General features: G+C 37.7%; 1 protein-coding gene across 1 annotated transcript in view; it reads right to left on the bottom strand.

Annotated features, from left to right (window-relative positions):
- Positions 1–21293, bottom strand: part of CFAP54 (cilia and flagella associated protein 54) — a 374000-nt gene that overhangs the window by 96754 nt on the left and 255953 nt on the right. Inside the window, 2 exon segments of the mRNA XM_017893969.1 lie at positions 19342–19483; positions 20311–20409. Of these exon segments, the coding sequence (XP_017749458.1) occupies positions 19342–19483; positions 20311–20409 (241 nt within the window).

Below are 21293 nucleotides of genomic sequence, written 5' to 3' on the forward strand. Positions count from 1 at the left end.
AATAAATATTGGTAATAATGTGAAGAAATTGGAATGTTCACACATTACTTGTGAGGGCAACTATTTGGAAAGCAATTTGGCAAGATCTAAGAAAACTGAAAATGCGGATACCCATAAATGTGTACCAAGAGGTTTGCACAAAGTACTGTTTGCAATATTAAAAAAAGGAAACTTTAAAATATAAACAGGAGTCTAATCATTTGAAGCCATTTAAAGTGAATGAATTAGATCTATATGGGAGAAAATATAGTGTGGAATCTCAGTTCAGATCCCAGCTGTACACTCACTAGTGTGTGACCTTGAATCTCTCTGTGCCTTGGGCCTCTCTGGGCTTTTGATTCTCCTCTCCTCCCCTCTCCTCCTCTCTCATCCCCTCTCCTCCCCTCCTCTCTCCTTCCCCCCGCCCTTTTTTTTTTTTTTTGAGATGGAGTTTCACCTTTGTTGCCCAGGCTGGACTGCAATGGTGCGATCCTGGCTCACCGCAACTTCCTCCTCCTGGGTTCAAGCGATTCTCCTGCCTCAGCCTTCCGAGTAGCTGGGATTGCAGGCATGTGTCACCACGACCAGATAATTTTGTAATTTTGTGTTTTTATTAGAAACGGGGTTTCTCCATGTTGGTCAGCCTGGTCTTGACCTCCCAACCTCAGGTGATCCGCCTGCCTCGGCCTCCCAAAGAACTGGGATTACAGGCATGGGCCATTGCGCCTGACCTCTTACTTTTCTTTAAAATGGGCATTATAAGAGTAATGATGGATAGATCCTGACAACATATACTGAGTCAGCACAGGTTCCAGGCAATATAGAGTATGATACCATTTGTGTAAGTTTGAAAACAATATGATTATTTGTATCATTTACATGCAAATAAATAATATTTGATTAGAATAGTGGTTGTCTCTGGGAAGCGATAAAAGGAAGATAAATAGAATCTTCTATGGTTAATGGCCTATGCATGTTTTCTTGAATAAGATGAATCTCTACATACTCACCATCCACCTTGGAATACAAATTCCCAGTACTTTGGGAGTATCTTATAAGCCTCTCTCTACTTCCATTTCTCTCTCACTGCCTGAGCTCATGTCCCAGAAATAATCACTATCCAAAATTTTGTGTTACTAATCCCTTATCTGTCCTTTACTCTTTAAACATATACATTACATAACATGTAATAAATAAAACATTGTTAACTTTATCTTTTTAGAACTTTATAGGAAGAGAATCATATTGAGTGCATTTATCTATTATTTTCTTTTTCCTTTAAACACTAGGCTTTGAAAATTCAGCCAGGCTACTGCAGGTAGATGTTATTCACTTTTTTTTCTGTTATTATGTAGTATTTCAGTATAGGAATATACCACAATTTATGTATCTATTCTACCATTGGTGGACATGTGATTTCTTTCTAATTTTGTTTTATTTTGGTCTTTACTGTTATGAACAAGGCTGCTATAAATTTTGAGTACATATTGTCTGGCGCATACGTGCACAAATTACCTGGAGGTGGAATTAGTAGGTTGTTCTTTTTTAGGTGTCTTTTGATCAATCTTGCCTTTTGTCCTTTTATATAAATTTTGACCAATCTTGCCTTTTGTTCTCTTATATAAATTTTAGCATCAGTTTGTCAAATTCCACAAAATAGAACCTATTACTAAACTACATTAAATCTATCAATCATTTTTAGAATACTTGGCATTTATCAATACTGAGCCTTCTTAACTATAAACATGGTATGTTTTCTTGTCTCTTTCAATGAAATTTTACAATTGTTTCACAACTTTCATTAGATTAGTCCCTAAAGGTCTTATTTTTTTTGTAGTTACTGTAATAACATCTTTTAAAAATACATTTTCTGTTAAAATGTATAGAAATAAAATCTTACATCCAGCAACCTTGCTAAATATTTTTTATTGCCTATACATCTTGGGAAGTTTCTATGTGAATAATCTGTAGTGAAAGATGGATTTTTTTCTTCTTTCCCATTATTTGTACTTCTTATTTCTTTTCCTTATATTATTCTGCAGGGTAGGACTTCCAGAACAATTGTGAATCAAAGTAACAATAGCATTTTTCTTACTCTTGATTTTAAAGGTAATAGTTTTAGCATTTGAATATTGATTTTAAATACAGTTGGCATGTTTTCCCACTTGTAACTTTTTCAAATTAATATTTTTTAATTCCCAGTTTTAGAATCATAAGTGGTTGTTGAATTTTATTGAATTTTCTGTACCTATTTGAGATGATTATTATTTTCTCTTTCAATCTATTAAAGTAGTGACTTAGTTCAACAGATTTTCTGATGTTGAATTACATTTGCATTTCTGGAAATAATCCAATTTGACATGATGTGTCTTTTAATATGCTGCTTATTTTGATCAAAGTCAAACATTTACATAATCAAAAATAAAATTCCCTCTCCCAGAGACAAGCATTTTTAACCATTTGTACTTCAGTTCTTCTAGCAGTTAGTTCCAACTCTTAAAATAATTTCCTTATAGCATTTTCCTAAACTATCAGTTTTAGAAAATATATCTAGTGACTTTTTCTGTGACAGATGAAATATGAGCTCATAAAACCATTCCTCTTCACTTCAAAATGTTTATAGTTATATCACCATTTTTAGTTCCCCTATTTTTATACATCAACAATGTTCTAAAAGCTCTTTCTGGTTCCACCAAATACAAGTTGTATCTCTTGATGTCTTCCTTTGTATTCTAATAGTACCTGCATCCCTTTATGGCCTTCTCCTTGCTGGGCTTTCTATTTCCAAAGTTGGTAACATTTACATTCTGTTCTATACTCATAACAAACCCTTCATTGTTTTGTCAATAAGTTGAAAATCAATAAATAATACATTATTATGATTGTATAGGAATTGTTTGCTTCAATATGATTAAATTACTTTCACTAAGGGTCACTGTCAAAACTTGTGACCCACAAAGGGTAAAATTCTCAGCATAAAGGTCAAAGGGATCGTTTTTACTCACATCAGTCTCTAAATCAGGTCATATTCTAATTCACTTCATATTTGGACTATGAATACTTAAAGAATATTTTTCCCTAGAATTTCTGAATGTCTTTTCTTCCTTGTTGAGAGAAGTAATATTTGCACTCTTCACCATATTCCTAATATCATCTAGCTTTTTAGTCATTCTATCTGCTGCCTAGAATCCATTCATGCTATTGGAGACATACTTGAGATCACAAACTTGCCACTCCAGTTTGTACTGATGTATTTCTAGACTACTGCATAGCTGGCAACTCTGATGGCCCTTTCCTCTCTTCCTCTTTCTTTCTTTTTTCTATATTACATCTACTTCTTTCTTCATTTGCAACTCTGTGTGCTAGGGTGCATTCCCAAGTAACTTTTTTTTTAAAAGTTCACCAAAAGTTAACCACTGGCATCTTTACAAGGCCCTTGTACTTGATTGATCATTTAGTGAAATATATAATTTTAGTTGACACTCATTTTTCCCTTAAACTTCAAAGGCCTTGCTCTGTGGCTTTCCAGCATCTACTATTGCTGGTGAGAAGCCTGATGCTAGTCAAATTCTCATTCCTTTCTCATTGGACTGAACTTCCCCATCTGGAATATTTTTTGTCAACTCCTCGCTATCTGTGATTATTTAAAATTTCATTTTGGACCTAGGTCTAGTCTTTTTCATTCATGCTGCTTGGAACACAATAGGCCTTTTCAACTTGAACTGATCTCTGTTCAATCCTGCAAACTATTCTTATATTTGTTTCTGTAATGATCACCTCCTATTTTTTCCTTTATCTCTATCTTGAATATCAGTTAGTTGAAAGTTGAAAATTCTTTGCTGAGTCAGTCCTTTTCTCTTTCTCTCTCCCTCTCCTCTCTCTCACCCCACATAGTGGACACTTGATTTATGACAGAGGTAACACTGCAGTGTTGTAAAGAAGGGGTTTTCTAAAATACACTGTTCTGGGTTAAATGTGTATACATACAGAAAAAAGTTAATATTAATTTCAGCCTCACACCACACACAAAAATAGACTCTGGGTGAACTGTAGATCTAAATGTGAAAGATTAAAATGATAAAACATAGAAGGTACCTTTATGATTTTGTTTAGGAAAAGATTTCTGAAACTGAACACAAAAGCATACAAACCATTATAAGGATTAATTAATTTGGCATAAAACTATAAACTTTGGATAATCAAAAGAAACTACTACTGAATAAAAAGGTAAAACAAAGAATGGGAAAAGATATTTGCAATAATCTACCAAAGGGTCATATCCAGAGTATATCAAGAACGCCCCCATATCTCTAAATCAAAGACAGAAAACTCCCAGGAAAAGTAGACATCATTTGAGAAAAAGTTCACCCCCCAAAGCTATGCAAGAGCCAATGTATCATATATAATAGTGTTCAATCTCTTTTTTTTTTTTTTTTTTTGAGGCAGAGTCTCACTCTGTCGCCCAGGCTGGAGTGCAGTGGCCGGATCTCGGCTCACTGCAAACTCCGCCTCCCGGGTTCACGCCATTCTCCTGCCTCAGCCTCCCGAGTAGCTGGGACTACAGGCGCCCGCCACCTCGTCCGGCTAGTTTTTTGTATTTTTTAGTAGAGACGGGGTTTCACTGTGTTCGCCAGGATGGTCTCTATCTCCTGACCTCGTGATCCGCCCGTCTCGGCCTCCCAAAGTGCTGGGATTACAGGCTTGAGGCCAGTGTTCAATCTCTTTTGTCATCAAAATAAATTTCAAATTAAGACCACTTAATCTTAATTGCAATCTGGACTACTGCATAGCTGGCAACACTGAGGGCCCTTTCCTCTCTTCCCTTCTTTTTTCTGTATTACATCTACTTCTTTCTTCATTTGCAACCGTGTGTGCTGGGGTGCATTCTCAAGTAACTTTCTTTTTAAAAAGTTCACCAAAAGTAAACCACTGTAGTCTTTACAAGACCCTGTACTTGATTGGTCATGTAGTGAAATATATAATTAATATACATGTTAATATATAAATTAATATATAAATAATAAATACATAATTAATATAAGATTTCATGTAGTGAAATCTTAATTGCAATTAAGATTAAGTGGTCTTCTTGGCAATACCCACTAAAGCTAAAATCATCTATGTCTTATGACCAGCAATTCCACTCCTTGGCATATTATAAAAACACATACATCTGTGCACAAAAATGTCACATACAAATATATTCATAGCAGCATTATTCATAACCCCAAACGTTTACCAACAGTAGAATGGACACTCAATTGTGCTATTATGCCCACCAAAAGAAAGAATCACACAAACATAAGGGTGAACAGAAGTCAGACAGAAAAGAATACAGACTATATGATTTCATTTATACAAAATTCAAAAGCTGGCCAAACTAATCTATCCGTTACAAATCAGAAAGAAGAGAGGTTACTAGGGGCCAGAAGGGAACACGATGTAGACTTCTGGGGTGCTGGTCTTATTCCATTTCTTGACCTAGTGATGGTTACATGGGGTTTCCTTTGTGATAATTAATGAAGCTGTAAATTCGTAATTTGTGAGGTATTTTTGTTTTTTGTTTTTTGAGAGGGAGTTTCACTCTTGTTGCCCAGGCTGGAGTGCAATGGCATGATCTTGGCTCATTGCAACCTCTGCCTCCTGGGTCCAAGAGATGCTCCTGCCTCAGTCTCCCGAGTAGCTCGGATTACAGGTGCCTGCCCCCACGCCTAGCTAATTTTTGTATTTTCAGTACAGATGGGGTTTCACCATGTTGGCCAGGCTGGTCTTGAACTCCTGACCTCAGGTGATCCGCCCACCTTGGAATCCCAACGTGCTGCGATTACAGGCGTGAGTCATTGCGCCTGGCCATGATTTGTGTTCTTTTCCGTATACATTGTATAATAGAGTAAAACGCTTAGTTGTTTTGTGGTGACTTCCAATCTGAAGACGTTCATATAATATTGGCACATCCCTTTTTCCCCTGAAAATTATCCCAAAACAACAAAGAAAACAAGTAACAAAAACACAAATTCCATTTTCAGTAAATCAGAGAAGAGCTAAAAATCCTAAGCCACAAAATGTGTAGAATAATGCCCAAGGCAGTTGTTATCAAGTAGAATGTACAAAGAAGGATGCAGGTGATGCTACTAAGATGTAAATCTCAGGAAGAAATTGCAAAGTATACTTCTTGATGATGAGCTGTGCATTTTTGAAAAGTATTATAGTGACAGTCAAGCTGAAGAATTGTTTTGAGACCAATTGTTCATAGTTTAAAGAAAAAAGATTTTAAAATTGTAAACCTATATGTGATGAGCCAAAAAAAATTATTTGTTGCAGCCTTTCAAACTAAAAGCTAGATAAATGCATTAGAGAAATGTACACAAAAACCTAGAGACTAATAAAATTTTATATAGTTGATACTGATGAATGCACATTCTGAGGTCTAAGACCAAAATATTCCATTTGCAGTAATCACCCATGGATAAAAATTTAGTCGATGAAATCATGGCACTTTCCAATAATAAAATAACTTGTTAGATTTTAAATGTAGCTGCAAACATAAAGACTCAGTTCGTAACTCATCTGCAAAATTATACTTTTGCCTTGTAAATGGCTGAAAACTTTTTAAAGAAGCATGATTAGATTACCTTTTGTTTTTATTTTTAAAATTTGTATGAGTACATAACAGATGTACTACAAATGGCTCACATTTACAGATGTGGCTAGACTTGCAGTTTTGCTTATATTTGTCTAACAGTATCAGCATACACTATTCAAAGAAGATCTCTTCCTATGTGAATGACTGGCAACTTTTTTTGAATCTAACGGTCTATCCTGGAACACCTGTGTTAGCATTTGGCATTGATGGCACAAAAGCAATGGTAAATTTAATGGCCAGTGCCTTAGCAGGAATGTAGGAAGGTAGTGGCACCAAACCATCCTAGCAGTGCTTGCATTCTTCATTGCCATGCCCTCACAGTAGAATGAACACATTGATTTAAATGTCAGTTTCATTTAAGAATATCCTTGACAGGGCGGGCGCAGTGGCTCACACCTGTAATCCCAGCACTTTGGGAGGCCAAGGCGGGTGGATCACCTGAGATCAGGAGTTCGAGACCAGCCTGACCAACATGGAGAAACCCCGTCTCTACTAAAAATACAAAATTAGCCAGGCGTGGTGGCGCATGCCTGTAATCCCAGCTACTCGGGAGGCTGAGGCAGGAGAATCTCTTGAACCCGGGAGGCGGAGGTTGCGGGGAGCCGAGATCGCGCCATTGCACTCCAGCCTGGGCAACAAGAGCAAAACTCCATCTCAAAAAAAACAAAAGAGTATCTTTGATGAAGCAGTAAAAGTTGTTAATGTTATTAACTATTGACCCTTGAGCACACACTTTTTTGATCTTTTCTGTGATAAAATGGGAAGCACACAAAAAGCACTCCTGCTGCATACTGAAGTACAATGGCTGTCTCCAGGAAAAGCACTTAAGTGATTCTTTGAGTTGCAAACTGAATGACTACTTTTACTTTTTTTTTTCATGGACAGCCATTTTTACTGAAAGAACAGCTGACAAGACAAAGTGTTTTCAGACTTAGGTAGGAGGTAAACATTTGTTCAAAAATGAAAGAAGTATTCCTGACTTCCAGGGAAATAACTGACAGGTGTGCTGCCAAAGATAAAATTCAAGTTTTGAAGTAACGGAAAACTTATATCTACCACTATGAACGTTTCAATACTTAGAATTTTCTGATAGGAATTGTGGTGACATTTTCACATGTTTTATATTGTTCAATAAAATGTATACATGTTTAGAAGACCTGCATATTTGAAGTCCATATTTTCCAAATGCATAATACACACTGTTACAAAATCATGCATGGGTAAAAGATGTCATTCAATTACAAGACAGACTAATGTATTTTGATATAACAGAGTTCAAAAAATTTAATGATATAGTTTCAGATTCTACTTTGGAACTAACTTTTAAGAAACTACCACTTATCCAGTTCTGGTTTAGTTTCAAAGAAGACTATCGATAATTATCTGAAAAGGCTGTTGAAATACTCCTCCATTTTCTAACTACATATCTGTGTGAGGCTGGATTTTTTTTTTTAATTATTTCAACCAAAACATCATATTGCAGCAGATTGACTGCAGAAGTAGGTATGAGAATTCAACTATCTTTTATTGAGTCAGACATTAACGAGATCTGTAATATGTTATTTATGTTAACTTGTAATGAGTTTATTACTATTCTTTTCTTTTTTTTTTTTTTTGAGACGGGGTCTCGCTCTGTCTCCCAGGCTGGAGTGCAGTGGCCCGATCTCAGCTCACTGCAAGCTCCGCCTCCCGGGTTTACGCCATTCTCCTGCCTCAGCCTCCCGAGCAGCTGGGACCACAGGCGCCCGCCACCTCGCCCGGCTAGTTTTTTGTATTTTTTAGTAGAGACGGGATGGTTTCGTGTTAGCCCACGATGTTAGCCCACCGTGTTAGCCTGGATGGTCTCGATCTCCAGACCTCGTGATCCACCCGTCTCGGCCTCCCAAAGTGCTGGGATTACAGGCTTGAGCCACCGCGCCTGGCCTACTATTCTTTTTAAATTAGTTAATAAACTTTAATTTTTTAGCTTTAATTTCTAACAGAACTGTATATTTTCTATACTAATAGATTTGTCTAATTATTTTACCTAAAGTAAATCTGGGTAAATTATATTTTCCCAGGAAATTACAAGTTGCATAGAAGTTTTCAAATTTGCTTAAAGTTGAACCAAAAAATCTTTAAAAATTTAATTTCTTAAAATCAGTGATTACTTTTTTCTTATCATTTGTGAGAGGTTTTCTTTTGCTATAACTAATTTTCCTGAAAAGTTGGCTAATAGTTTTCCCCTAAAATTACAACTTTCTAATTTTATTGGTTTTGTTTCCTAATTTAATGTATACATATTGTAAAGTTATCTGAAATAATAACATCAAACATACCCCACATATCAATACATTTACATTTAAATCACCTATTACAAGAAAAATACTATCAGGCCTTATAAGAAAGAAAACCCAACTCTATGCCCTATATAAAAGCATATTTAAAATAAAATTATTTCAACAGTTTGAAAATAAAAACATGGGAAAATGTGTAGCAAGAAAATGTAAACCAAAAGAAAGCAATATTTGTGATCTCAGTACTAGGCAAGGTAGAATTATGGCCAAAAAGTGAAACAAAAGTCGGGACCTTTATAATGTTAAAGGGTGTCATTCACAATAAAGATATAATACTTAAGAATATTCACAGTCCAAGTAACATCTTGTCAATAAAAACAAAAACTAGAGATATAATAGGAGGAACAAGTATGTGAGCAGCAGAGGACCTCTGTTCACCTTGTCTAGGTGTTGTCAAACTCTAGCCCATGGGCGAAATCTGGCCACACGTGTTTACGTGGGACTCATGAGCTAAAAATGGTTTTTACATTTTTAATGGTTGGAAAAAAATTAAAAGAATAACATTTTGTGTTACACGATAATCATATGAAACTTAAATGTCAATGTCCACAGTGAAGTTTTTTTTTGGGGGTGGGGGACGGAATCTCACTCTGTTGCTCAGGTTGGAGTGCAGTAGCGCCATCTCAGCTCACTGCAACCTCCGCCTTCTGGGTTCAAGCGATTCTTCTGCCTCAGCCTCCCAAGTAGCTGGGATTACAGGTGCCTGCCACTATGCCCAACTAATTTTTTGTATTTTTAGTAGAAACGGGGTTACACCATGTTGGCCAGGGTGATCTCGAACTCCTGACCTCATGATTCGCCCGCCTCAGCCTCCCAAAGTGCCAGGATTACAGGCGTGAGCCACCGCGCCCAGCCCACAGTAAAGTTTTAATGGAACACAGCCATGCTCATTCATTCACACTGTGACTATGGCTACTTTCATGCTACAACAGCAAGTTGAGTATGTTCAGCAGAGACCATAAAGACTTAAATAAGTAGACTTAAATATTTACTATCTGACTATTTACAGAAAATAATTGGTGACTACAACCTTGTTCATGGATGATCAAGTGGAGAAAAATACCTAAGGATAATAAAGTAAATATAGTGGCATCAATAACCTCTGTACATAAAAACAACTAATAGAAATAATTTTTTGAATTACAATACAATAAGAAGACAACATCTCTAAAAATAAACCTAACCAGAAAAATACAACATTTATTTGAAGAAAATGTTAAAACGCCCTAAGGGATGTGAACTAGAAAATACAAAGGGCATATAATATTCTTGGTTAAGATCTTTCAGTAGAATAAAAATGTAAGTTATTTCTAAGTTAATGTCTAAATATAACATAATCTCAATAAAAATACAGCAGGACTTTGCTATTACGTACACACAGATGTATGTAATAGCAAAAGAGTAGAAACAACATAAATAGCTATTTTTTTGAACTAGACAAGCTGCTTCCAGACTTAACACACAAAAAAGCCACAAAAGACAATTCTGAAAAGAGAGAGTAATTAATGAGGACTTACCCTTATATGAAGTATATTATTATAAGGTTACAAAAATTTTAAAAATGTATTGAAGCCAGAATGGACAGATCAATTAGAACTCAAAGAAAAGTACAGAAATAGGGTAGCCATCTGGAAAAATTAAATTTATATCCACTTGTCACACTTTACATATTCCAAATAGATTTCCGTGAGTTAAAGAATTTGAGTAGGGAGGACTTTTCTAACTATGACAGAAATTCAAAATCTATCAAAAAGATTAATAATTTCTACTATATAGAAATAAAAAACTTCTTCATGAAACAAATCATGTAAAATGTTAAGTAACAACTGAAAAATTAGAAAGATATATTTACAAATATCACAACTAAGATGTTGATTTTCATAATAAAGGACTTCTACAAATACTTAAAGGCCAAATTTTTTTAATGGAGAAAGATTATGAGCAGAGAGTTCACAAAAACATGTTCAACCTTCATCCTCACCAGAGATGTGCAAATTAAATCTGAACCTTTTGTTCTCCCACCATGTCAACAAAAGTTTAAAAAAGGTTTATAATGTACCTTTGTCAGCAAGGGTGTTGAAAAAAGACCATTTATTAACTGCTGACAAGAGTACAAAGTGGCATAACCTTTTTGGAATGATTTTGGCAAAAATTACCAAATTTACAAATGAAACTACCCTTTGATCTAGACATTTGCTTTATGGGAATTGACCCAATAGATACACTGGCCTATGTACAAAATGATATAAATGTATAAGATATACAGATGTACGTAATAGCAAAAGAGTAGAAACAAGACAAATAGCTAGCAAAAAGAGACGAATGAATTTAATTATGCTGTACCTATATAAAGGAATATTATACAGCCATAAAAAAGCTGCTTATGTGATGATTTGAAAAAATTGTTGATACATTTATATTAATTTAAAGAAAAAAGAGCAAGGAGCATTATTATGTGTGCAATTATACCACTATTTGTATTTTTATGGGAAAAATCTGTCAATGTATCAGTGTATATACCAGGTTGGTTCACTCAACATCTGTCTTAACTTCCAAATGTGCTGTTCTATACTGTAGAAATTATGAAGATAAAAATGACACTTCCCCGATTTCCTTGCAGCTATTGTCCTGGATGGGATTTTAGGTATTATAAATTCAGTGCATTCATGCAAAACTTGGAGGTGGAACTGGGTTAAGTGGTGAAGGGGACAGGTGATTAAATGTATCTCTTTGGCTGGTGTGATTCTAGCAGAGGAAGTGTGGTTCTTAAGCCTACAGCTGAGCAGAGGCTTTCTACCTTGCAGACAAATTCCTGATCTACAGTTTCCTTTATAGAAAATAAACAAAAGCTGCACCTTGGTGGTCCAGTTACATGTGGCTTAGTCATTTCTGGACACTTAACCTAGAAACTGTTTCTTTAGCCCTCCCATTGACTTTGAAAGTCCTTTGATAAATCTCATTCTATTTGAGTGAATTGGAGTTCATTCTGACCTCTGCCATGGAACTCTGACAGTTGATATAAGCACATAATATCTCTGGTGGGGAACACAAGAAAATGACTCTGGTAGGCAGGCAGAATGATGGTCCCCTAAAGATGTTCATGTCTAATCCCCAGAATCTATGAATATGTTAGATTACAGGGCAAAGGAGAATTAAGATTACAGACCGAGCTGGGCATGGTAGCTCATGCCTGTAATCCCAGCACTGTGGGAAGCTGAGGCATGTGGGTCACCTGAGGTCAGGAGTTTGAGACCAGCCTGGCCAACATGATGAAACCCTGTCTCCACTAAAAAAACAAAAATTAGTTGGGCATGGTGCTGGGTGCCTGTAATCCCAGCTACTTAGAAGGCTGAGGCAGGAGAATCGTTTGAACTCAGGAGGTAGAGATTGCAGTGAGCTGAGATTATGCCATTGCACTCCAGCCTGGGCAACAAGAGCAAAACTTCGTCTCAAGAAAAAAAAAAAAAAGATTTCCGACCAATCACCTATCAACTGACTCTGAAATAAGGAGATTAGCCTGGGTTATCCAAGTGGGCCTAATGTAATCACAGGGTCTGTATATGCAGAAACGAAGTCAGAGGAGTATGTTTCCGGGTCAGAGAGATTTGGAGATGCTACACTGCTGCCTTGGAAGATAAAGGGAAGGGCCATGAGCCATGGAATTCAGGTGGCCTCTAGAAGCAGGGAAATGCAAGGAAACAGATTCTCCCTCAAAACTTTTAGAATAATGTATCCCTGGTGACACCTGAATTAGCCCAATAAGACCTGTTTTGGACTTCTGACCTCCAGAACCATAAGACAATAAATTTGTGGTAATTCGTTATAGCAGGAATAGGACACTAATAGACTGATAATTGATTGCTTCTGGGGGGAACTGAGAACTGGACACCTGCAGAGAGGATGGAAAGATACCCTTTTGTATCGTTTGAGTTTTGACTCTTGAGAATAAATTACCTATTCAAAAAATTGAATTAAACTAAAAGGAAAAAATATTCCATACATATTTGACCAATGTAATCCGGTCTTTAATGCTGCAGAGAAAAACTAAGAACAGTTCAATGTTTGTTCCTTTTTATTCTGACTGAATATTACAATTATTTTCTCTTCCTAATCCAAAGATGTTACCAGAGTTTGTCCAGATACAATTTGTACTATAACCATCATCAGAAGAATTGGGGAGGATGGAGGAAGAGTCCCTTATGCCCTGCATGGAGGAGGATCCCTTTGCAATAGCTTCCTATCAGCCCAGGCCAGAGCTCCCTGATTCTGGGCCAGTATTTAAAATGCCAGTTTCCATGTATCATTCAGGTGGTGTGAATTACAACCTTACGACCTAAAGTGGGTTTTAATGTGGGCACTTGTCACGTTTCCCTGAATCTACTCAAGCCAGTGGACAGTGTATTTCCAGTCCTCAGTTTCTGGAGAAGCCCATTCTGAATCCCCATTTATACAGTTATCTTGTTTCTGACTTTCCCTACCTGCAGGGCCCTCTTTCCCGACTGCTCCATGAGTCTGGTACTGAAGTCCCAGTTCCATCTGTTAAAGCCTAATTCTAATCCCTCTCCAGTGAAGTCCTCAGGTTCAGGCCCTGCCCCAAATCCCCAATTTGCTTTGGCAATTTGGAATTTTCCTTTCCTGGTTTCCAGCTCAGCTACCAATTAAAAAAATTTTTGTACTATTTACCCACCACCATTATGTGTTTGGATTGGGTAGGGCAGAGGCATCGCTCATGTCAGCTCCATCCAAGCAGTCCAGCAGGCTGACTAGAAGCATCAATTCTGCATTTTGAGTTCCTGGCAATACTTGTTTATCACACCTAACATAAAGCTTAACAGCACAGCCTTTAGAATTGGATAGATCAGGATTTGAATTAGTAGTGGAATAGTATGCAAGTTACATAACCTCTCTGAATGAGCACCTTGCCTCATTTATAAATGTGCATAATGACACTCCCACAGGATCTTCCTGAAACGTAAATGAAATCAAGTAAGACAGTGCTGGCACACAGCATCAGGTGCCACTCATCCCATTATTATCTGGTACTTCCTGAGTCATCGCTTTCTGCCGTTGTGTAATGGCCTGCGCCCTGCTAAGGGTAGCAAACAATCTTGTTATGTCTCCTCCAGTTCAATGAAGGGTAATCTATCTCTCAGTCTCCAGGACAGCATTCCACTGTGCTCTTCTGAGAATGTTTTCTCTCACATGAGCCATTTGTTGTTTCTCGTTTTACCTTGTTGACTCTGTCTAGAATAAACATGGTCTCCTCCTACCTAGTGCCTGACAATTGATAGGGTGTGTGCTCTCCTCTTAGCCATGGTACTGTCCCTTCTCAGATTTAAATGATCAATGTATGAATCTCTGAGGGGAGTTTCTGGACTCTTGCAGGCATTGGACCAGGACAACTCTGCTTCACTGAGGCTGGTCCTTGTCACGACCCAATTGTCTCATCTCTAATACTCGGATGCAACACACACACACAAATTCTCACACACACACACACACACACCACCTTCACTAGCACAGATGGTTTTTCTCCATTCCCACCTATAAGTAGTATAATTATTTGGGATTTGAGTAGTAATATGCCAATCCAGTTCCGCTACTATGGGGAATTGTGTGTTAGAGGAATAGGAAAACAGAAGATAATAGTAGAGGAATTGCTTCCCACTTTTTAGTTAGTTGTCATTGACCCTGTATCTCTGCACCAGGGGCAAGATGGCATGGGAGGGAAAAATCAGATTTATTTTCAGGTTGGAAGCTTTGCTCTGTTTCAAGAGGCAAAACATACATTAAAGCCCAGTTGTGATTCTCGGCTCTGCTCCGTAGATCTCTTTTTGTATTCTGACAATAGGTTCACTCTAAGGTAATGGATGTGCTTTGGTCAAGGATAGGGCAAAGCAGGATGTTTACATCCTGTGTGACTCAGCGAGTTTAGAGTGCAGGTGTATAACTCCACTTGTTATCACAGCCATGTAGTCATAACATGGGAAGGCTCATCATTTGGCTCTAAGTCACTGCTGTCTGTAAAAGGTATAATTGCCATGTTGACACTGTATAGGTGCACTCATGCCCAGAGAAAGAAAGAGTTAAGCTGCTAACCCTGAAGGGAGAGCTGGCTATGCAGCTGTGTGTAGCAGTGGCCAGAGCAAGAAGCCAAGACAGAGCAGTCTGTGTAAGAGAGTTGCTGATGAGACAGCTGCTGAATAAAGCTGTATTTCACGTACCTACAGCCCCTCTGAATGTTCTTTCAGCTCCCTCTTCCACACTCCCCGCTCCCCATCCACCCACACCCCTCCGACCTCAGCATGGTCTGGAACCTGACCCTGGACCTAACATTCACTGACATTACTTTTTAGTATGACAGGCATTTGTAGTTTTCTGTATATGTGTTTATGTAGTAGTAAGAGGCTGCATCTTAGACCAGTAATCCTAAATGTTACTTTGAATTCAAAATTTAAATACAGAATTTAATAATTTTAATCCCAGCTGAATTTTTTATCAAGGCTACAAGAAAATCAAGACAAAATGACAGAGTATATACTTGAATATAACTGGACCCAAAGTAGGTAGCATGAAATAAATGTTTCTTTGCATTGAATTTAAACATGGCCCCACATTGCCAGTGCCATCATTTCAAAGTGTCTGTTCCTACAGAGAATACCTCAGTAATTGTATTAGGTGCATCACTTCAACTCTCTTACTGTGCTATAGGTGTCATACAATTGCTCTCTGGTCCTGGCAGGATGATCTATAGCTCACTCTCCACACATGACTAGTCCATTCTGTCATGATGCTCCTGTCATCAATTGCTCTGTTGATAAAATTTGCTTCCCCTGCGTCAATTTACACCTGCCCCATAATATACCTCTCCCAGAAAACAATGTTCTTAATTAACTCATATGCCATCCTGCCTGTGTCCAGCTCCCCTAGAAGGCATAGATGGATTTAGCTTGTGGCACTTTAATTTGCCTTCATTACTATGCGCTCCTTTTTTTGTTTTGTTTTGTTTTTTGAGATAGAGTCTCACTGTGTCACCCAGGCTGGAATGCAGTGGCGCGATCTCGGCTCACTACAACCTCTGCCTCCCAGGTTCAACCTATTATCCTGCCTCAGCCTCCCTAGTAGCTGGGATTACAGGTGCCCACTACCATACCCGGCTAATTTTTGTGTTTTTAGTAGGGATCAGGTTTTGCCATGTTGGCCAGGCTGGTCTTGAACGCCTGGCCTCAAGTGATCCACCTGTCTTGGCCTTCCAAAGTGCTGGGATTATAGCCGTAACCCACCGCCCCCAGCCTATTATGCTCTTATTAAAAGATGAATTTTGTTTTTTATATTTTATTTTTTGAGACAGTCTTACTTTGTCACTGAGGCTGGAGTGCAATGGTGCGATCTCAGCTCACTGCAACCTCTGCCTTCTGGGTTCAAGCGATTCTCCTGTCTCACCCTCCTGAGTAGTTGGACTACAGGTGTGCACCAACACACCCAGCTAATTTTTGTATTTTTAGTAGAGATGGGGTTTCACCATGTTGCCCAGGGTGGTCTCAAACTCCTGACCTCAAATAATCCACCCACCTCAGCCTCCCAAAGTGCTGGAATTACAGGCATGAGCCACTGCGCCTGGCCAAAAAATGACTGTCTATCATTTCAGGGTATATGCCTGTTCTGATTGCCCATGACTAGAAGCTCATGGAAGGTAAGACCTGCTTCCTTGATGTGTTCTCTGATTCTTCCTTCTCTCTGAATATGAGTATCTGGTACAGTACTCTGCATACAATAACAGTAAATGTTGTTCATCACCTCATGTGTAGATCAATGCTAGTATTGTTTAAAGCTAAGATTACTGAGGAGGTTTTTTGCTGGGTGCTAATTTATGCTAACGCAAGGAAAATCAAACAAGTTTTATTTGTTGTTGTTAAGGAATTTTGCCCTTTAGCAAGCCATTATAATATGAACCTCATTGCCATCTGGGTATTTGCGGCAACCAAGTGGGAATTCAGAACCTCCTTCTAACCCAAACACTGAAGTGAGGGAAGTCATCAGCATGAATTAATTATCAGCCTGCCAGGAAAGGACTGGAGGGCAAAATTATTATTCTTAAGGCAAGGCAAAATGCAAAACAGATTGGATTTTAAAATTTGGTAATTTCATAGTTAAAATAGTAAAGAAGGGCTAATGGTATAAAATGGAAACTGAAAAAATGTAATATGCTATGAAAACCACTGACACGGAACAAGAAAGCTTAGGTTCTAGTATTAAACTGAGATGAAGACTACCTACTCAACTGGATCAACAAACATGGTTTGGTTTAGAAGATGCCATTTTCCCCTGTGCCCACGGCTGAAATCATTAATTAATCACAGCACCTTTTTCATGTCTTTCCTATGGTTCTCTCCTCTGAACCATACAGAGGTTCTTCTCAGGTAGCCACTGGCCATTGAATTTGTCATACGCGATAATTTCAATTATCATTTGGCAAACATCCATGCCTCTCTCCCTTCCTGCTCAAGCAGTGTATATTTCCCTAGCTCACTGATACTGGACTTGGCCCTATGACTTGCTGTGGCCAATGGGATGGGATGTGAAGAGAGGCGTTAAATGCATTTGAGTGATTTGTTTTGTGGTTCTTTCGCTCTGGTATCTACCATGAGAAGATCATGCCCCAGCTAACCACTGTATCTTTAGCTTGGGCCTACGACAAATGGTACGTAAGAGTGCACCTGAACCCGACCTACAGCCTGAAGCAGAACACATGAGCTGAGTGGAAGAATGAGTTCCTGTTGCCGTAAGCCACTGAGTTTTAGGGTGGTTTTTGGTCATCCCTGCCCTAAAAATTGGGAGGACACAAGGAAATGATTAGGATAAAGTAGACACATCATTCAGAAGTAATAAGGAGGCAGTATGAAGAAGAAATAGCCATACTGGAAGTTTGAATTATCGTCTAAGATTTTGACTAATCTCTCAGTCTACAGACAAGAGACTGAGCAACTAGCCTCAGATTCTACAGTAGATTAGTCTCTAACGAGGCTGAGAGAAATGAAATGGTTTGGCAGAGTTAGGATGTCAACTGAAGTCTCTTGATTATTAATACTGTACAATAATGTGTGCTTCTAACAGGGATGCTTTCCGGGCATTCTGAACCAGGGAGAATTGAGCTGCCAAACAGTGTCAAGCAAAAGTGGGCTGCCAGACTGCCCTGTGTTGGGTCAATGGCTTTGTCCTCAGAGAACCCATCTACGGGGAACTTAAAGAAGAGCAAGCACCCAGTCCGACGTTCAGGCTGTGGCTCAGAAAGTCGATAAAGCAAAATTCTACCAGGCACGATAAATAAGAAAACAAAGCTTCAGCGTAAAAAAAAAAAAAAAAATCTATAAAATAGTTCACAAAATAATTTGGGACACAAATGCTTCAGTAAAGAGCCAAAGAGGGGGACGTTAGACATTAACACCTTAACTAAGGCTGACCCAACAATGCAGCAAAGTAAGCCGCTGTCTACAGATGTGATTCCAGAAGTATTAGGATGATCACTCCCACCCCTGTCAGGTTAAAACTCTTCTCCTTTGGTTCAATGCTGACCTAGCACCAAGCAAAATTAGAGATGGATGTTAGTGAAATTCCAGTCTGGAAGTAAGACTAGTATCTTACTTCTTAGCACCTATCCAAGTGCTTAGCACACAACAAACACTCGATAAATGTTTTTTGAGTGAAATAATGGAAAAACACATAAATGAATGTTAAATGCCTGTTACCAGTTATCTGATATAGAGGTTTATATTATAGTTTACTATCAAAGGAGTAACTAAGCAAAAACATAAACAGTATTGCAGTCAAGTTTAAATTTTGCTAACCTCTTTCATTAATTCTTTTAACAAATGTTGATATTGAATGTCTGCTATGTGCAAGCACTGTGCAATCTGCTGTAGATGAAAATTGAATAGATGAAGACCCTGCCCTCAGGTAGCTGATGATAATTTAATGAGAGAAAGAGCTTAAAGATACAATCAAACATACATACAAATACAAAATAACTGAGGAAAAGAGGAGGGAGGCATATGAGAGTGGGAGAGTCAGTGTAGATTTTGGATTAAAGAATCAGAGAGGCAAAAAGGTCCCACTTGATATGTGTGAACTGGAAAAGAAACATGTAAAATATCATTTTTTACAAGAACATGCATCTGAAATGCAGCAGCTGACTAACACGTACACATGTGCAGTGAGCTAAGGGCTCTCTATTTTGGCCCTAGAACCCCTGTGATCCCCTGGAAGTACCCCCAAACATTACCGCCATCTAAGCTAAAAGCCAACAAATTATAATTAAATCTTTGAAACTTGATTCTATATTACATATGTCAGTTTTTTGCATAATATGTAAATCTCCAAACATACCAAGCAAATAATCTGTATATGAAGACAAAAGATCCAGAGCAGCAAATTCTGGGATATTTGGCAATGCCACTTGGTTAACTTTATGGGTTCTAGTATTCTTCTTTCCAATAAGTAAGTTAATTGCCAGCACAGCTTCACTGACCTACAATTAATGCATAAATTAGAATTATAAATGTAAGCTTTCTAATTCATAGATTATCTATTAGGTAAATAATGTGAAAAAAGTGAATTCATAAAATAATATTCCATATACATTGGAAGAAAAAAAGGACAACCTGAAAAAATAATATGTGATCCCTGACATGTAGAATATATCATAGTCAAACAAATAATTTAGGGTTGACAATTTAATTAATGGATAAGTCACTTTAAATAAGCTACCTCACCTAGCTATAACAGATATCTGCCAAAATGTCAAATATGTGCACATGTGTATCTGCCAATAGTTTCATTGAGAAAAGGTGAAACAAAGGGAACTAAGTCTGGCTAATACAGAGATTGAAAACACTAAACATAACTAGTATTTCTAATCTTTCCAAAGAAACATAATTGGCACAAATCCCAAATAATGTAATTTTTTTTTTCTTGTTTTCTTTAGAGACAGGATCTCACTCTGTTGCCCAGCCTGGAGTGCAGTGGTGAGATCTCAGCTCACTGCAGCCTCGACCTCCCAGAGTCAAGCGATCCTTCTGCCTCAGCGTCCTGTGTAGCTGAGACTACAGGCATGCCACTATGCCCAGCTAATTTTTAAATTTTTTGTAGAGCTAGGCTCTCACTATGTTGTCCAGACTGGTCTCGACCTCCTGGGTTCAAGTGATCCTCCTGCCTCAGCCTCCCAAAGTGCTGGGATAACAGGCATGAGGTACCACACCCTAACTCCTTTCTCTTTTATGGGTATACTGTTTTCCTTAAAGGCAGAGAATACAGATAAGACGGTAAAAAGAAAGATTAAACAAAAATCACACTAACCTGTGCAGCAGCTCTTATTGCAATCCAGGCTAATGAACTGTACATTTCAAATTTACTTGCTGATGTTTCTTTAACAGAACTACTTCTTCTGAGAGGAGGCTAAAAATATGGCAAATGTGTTACGATATAAAGTTTTGTAATAACTCTTCTCATCTTCTAAAGATGACATTTTAGTGAAATATTGTGTAGTCACTAAGGATAATAACGTACCTATTGACATGAAAAGATATTCAAAATACATTGAGGAAAGAAAAGTGTAGGTTACAAAATTGTATGAAAAGTACAATCCTTCTTTTTAAAAAATATGCACACACATACATTCCCTGTACATAAATACAGGGAAAATTATTAACAGTGGTTATCCCAAATTTTAAGGTAAATTATTCTTATCATTTTTTTCTAATTTTCTATAATGAGTTTGCATTATTTGTGTAATAAGTTAATAAAAATTATATATATATATATATTTGAGACATAGTCTTGCTCTGTCACACAGGCTGGAGTGCAATGACACGATCTCAGCTCACTGCAATCTCTGCCTCCCAGGTTCAAACAATTCTGCCTCAGACTCCCAAGTAGCTGGGACTACAGGCATGCATCACCACACCCAGCTAATTTTTGCATTTTTTATAGAAACAAGGTGTCACCATGTTGCCTAGGCTGGTCTTGAACTCCTGAGCTCAGGTGATTGGCCCACCTGAACCTTCCAAAGTGCTGGGATTACAGGCGTGAGTCACTGTGCCCATCCAAAAATGGCATCTTAAGTAAAATTAAGTGCCATTATAATAGAAGACCTATAAATTGAATATATTGTGTAACAGTGTCAGAAATTAGAACGTTGCTTAAAGATTTTTGGCAGTATTTGCTGTCATATTTCCTGCTAAGAAAAATACTAAAGAGACAGTATTATCATAAAGTTCCATAGAATAACAAAACAAACAAACAATGATTGAGGATTTTTTTTACCATGGGGTTTCTTTAAT

The sequence above is a fragment of the Rhinopithecus bieti genome, unplaced genomic scaffold (assembly GCF_001698545.2).
Source record: "Rhinopithecus bieti isolate Rb0 unplaced genomic scaffold, ASM169854v2 scaffold_23405, whole genome shotgun sequence".
NCBI classification, from domain to species: Eukaryota; Metazoa; Chordata; class Mammalia; order Primates; family Cercopithecidae; genus Rhinopithecus; species Rhinopithecus bieti.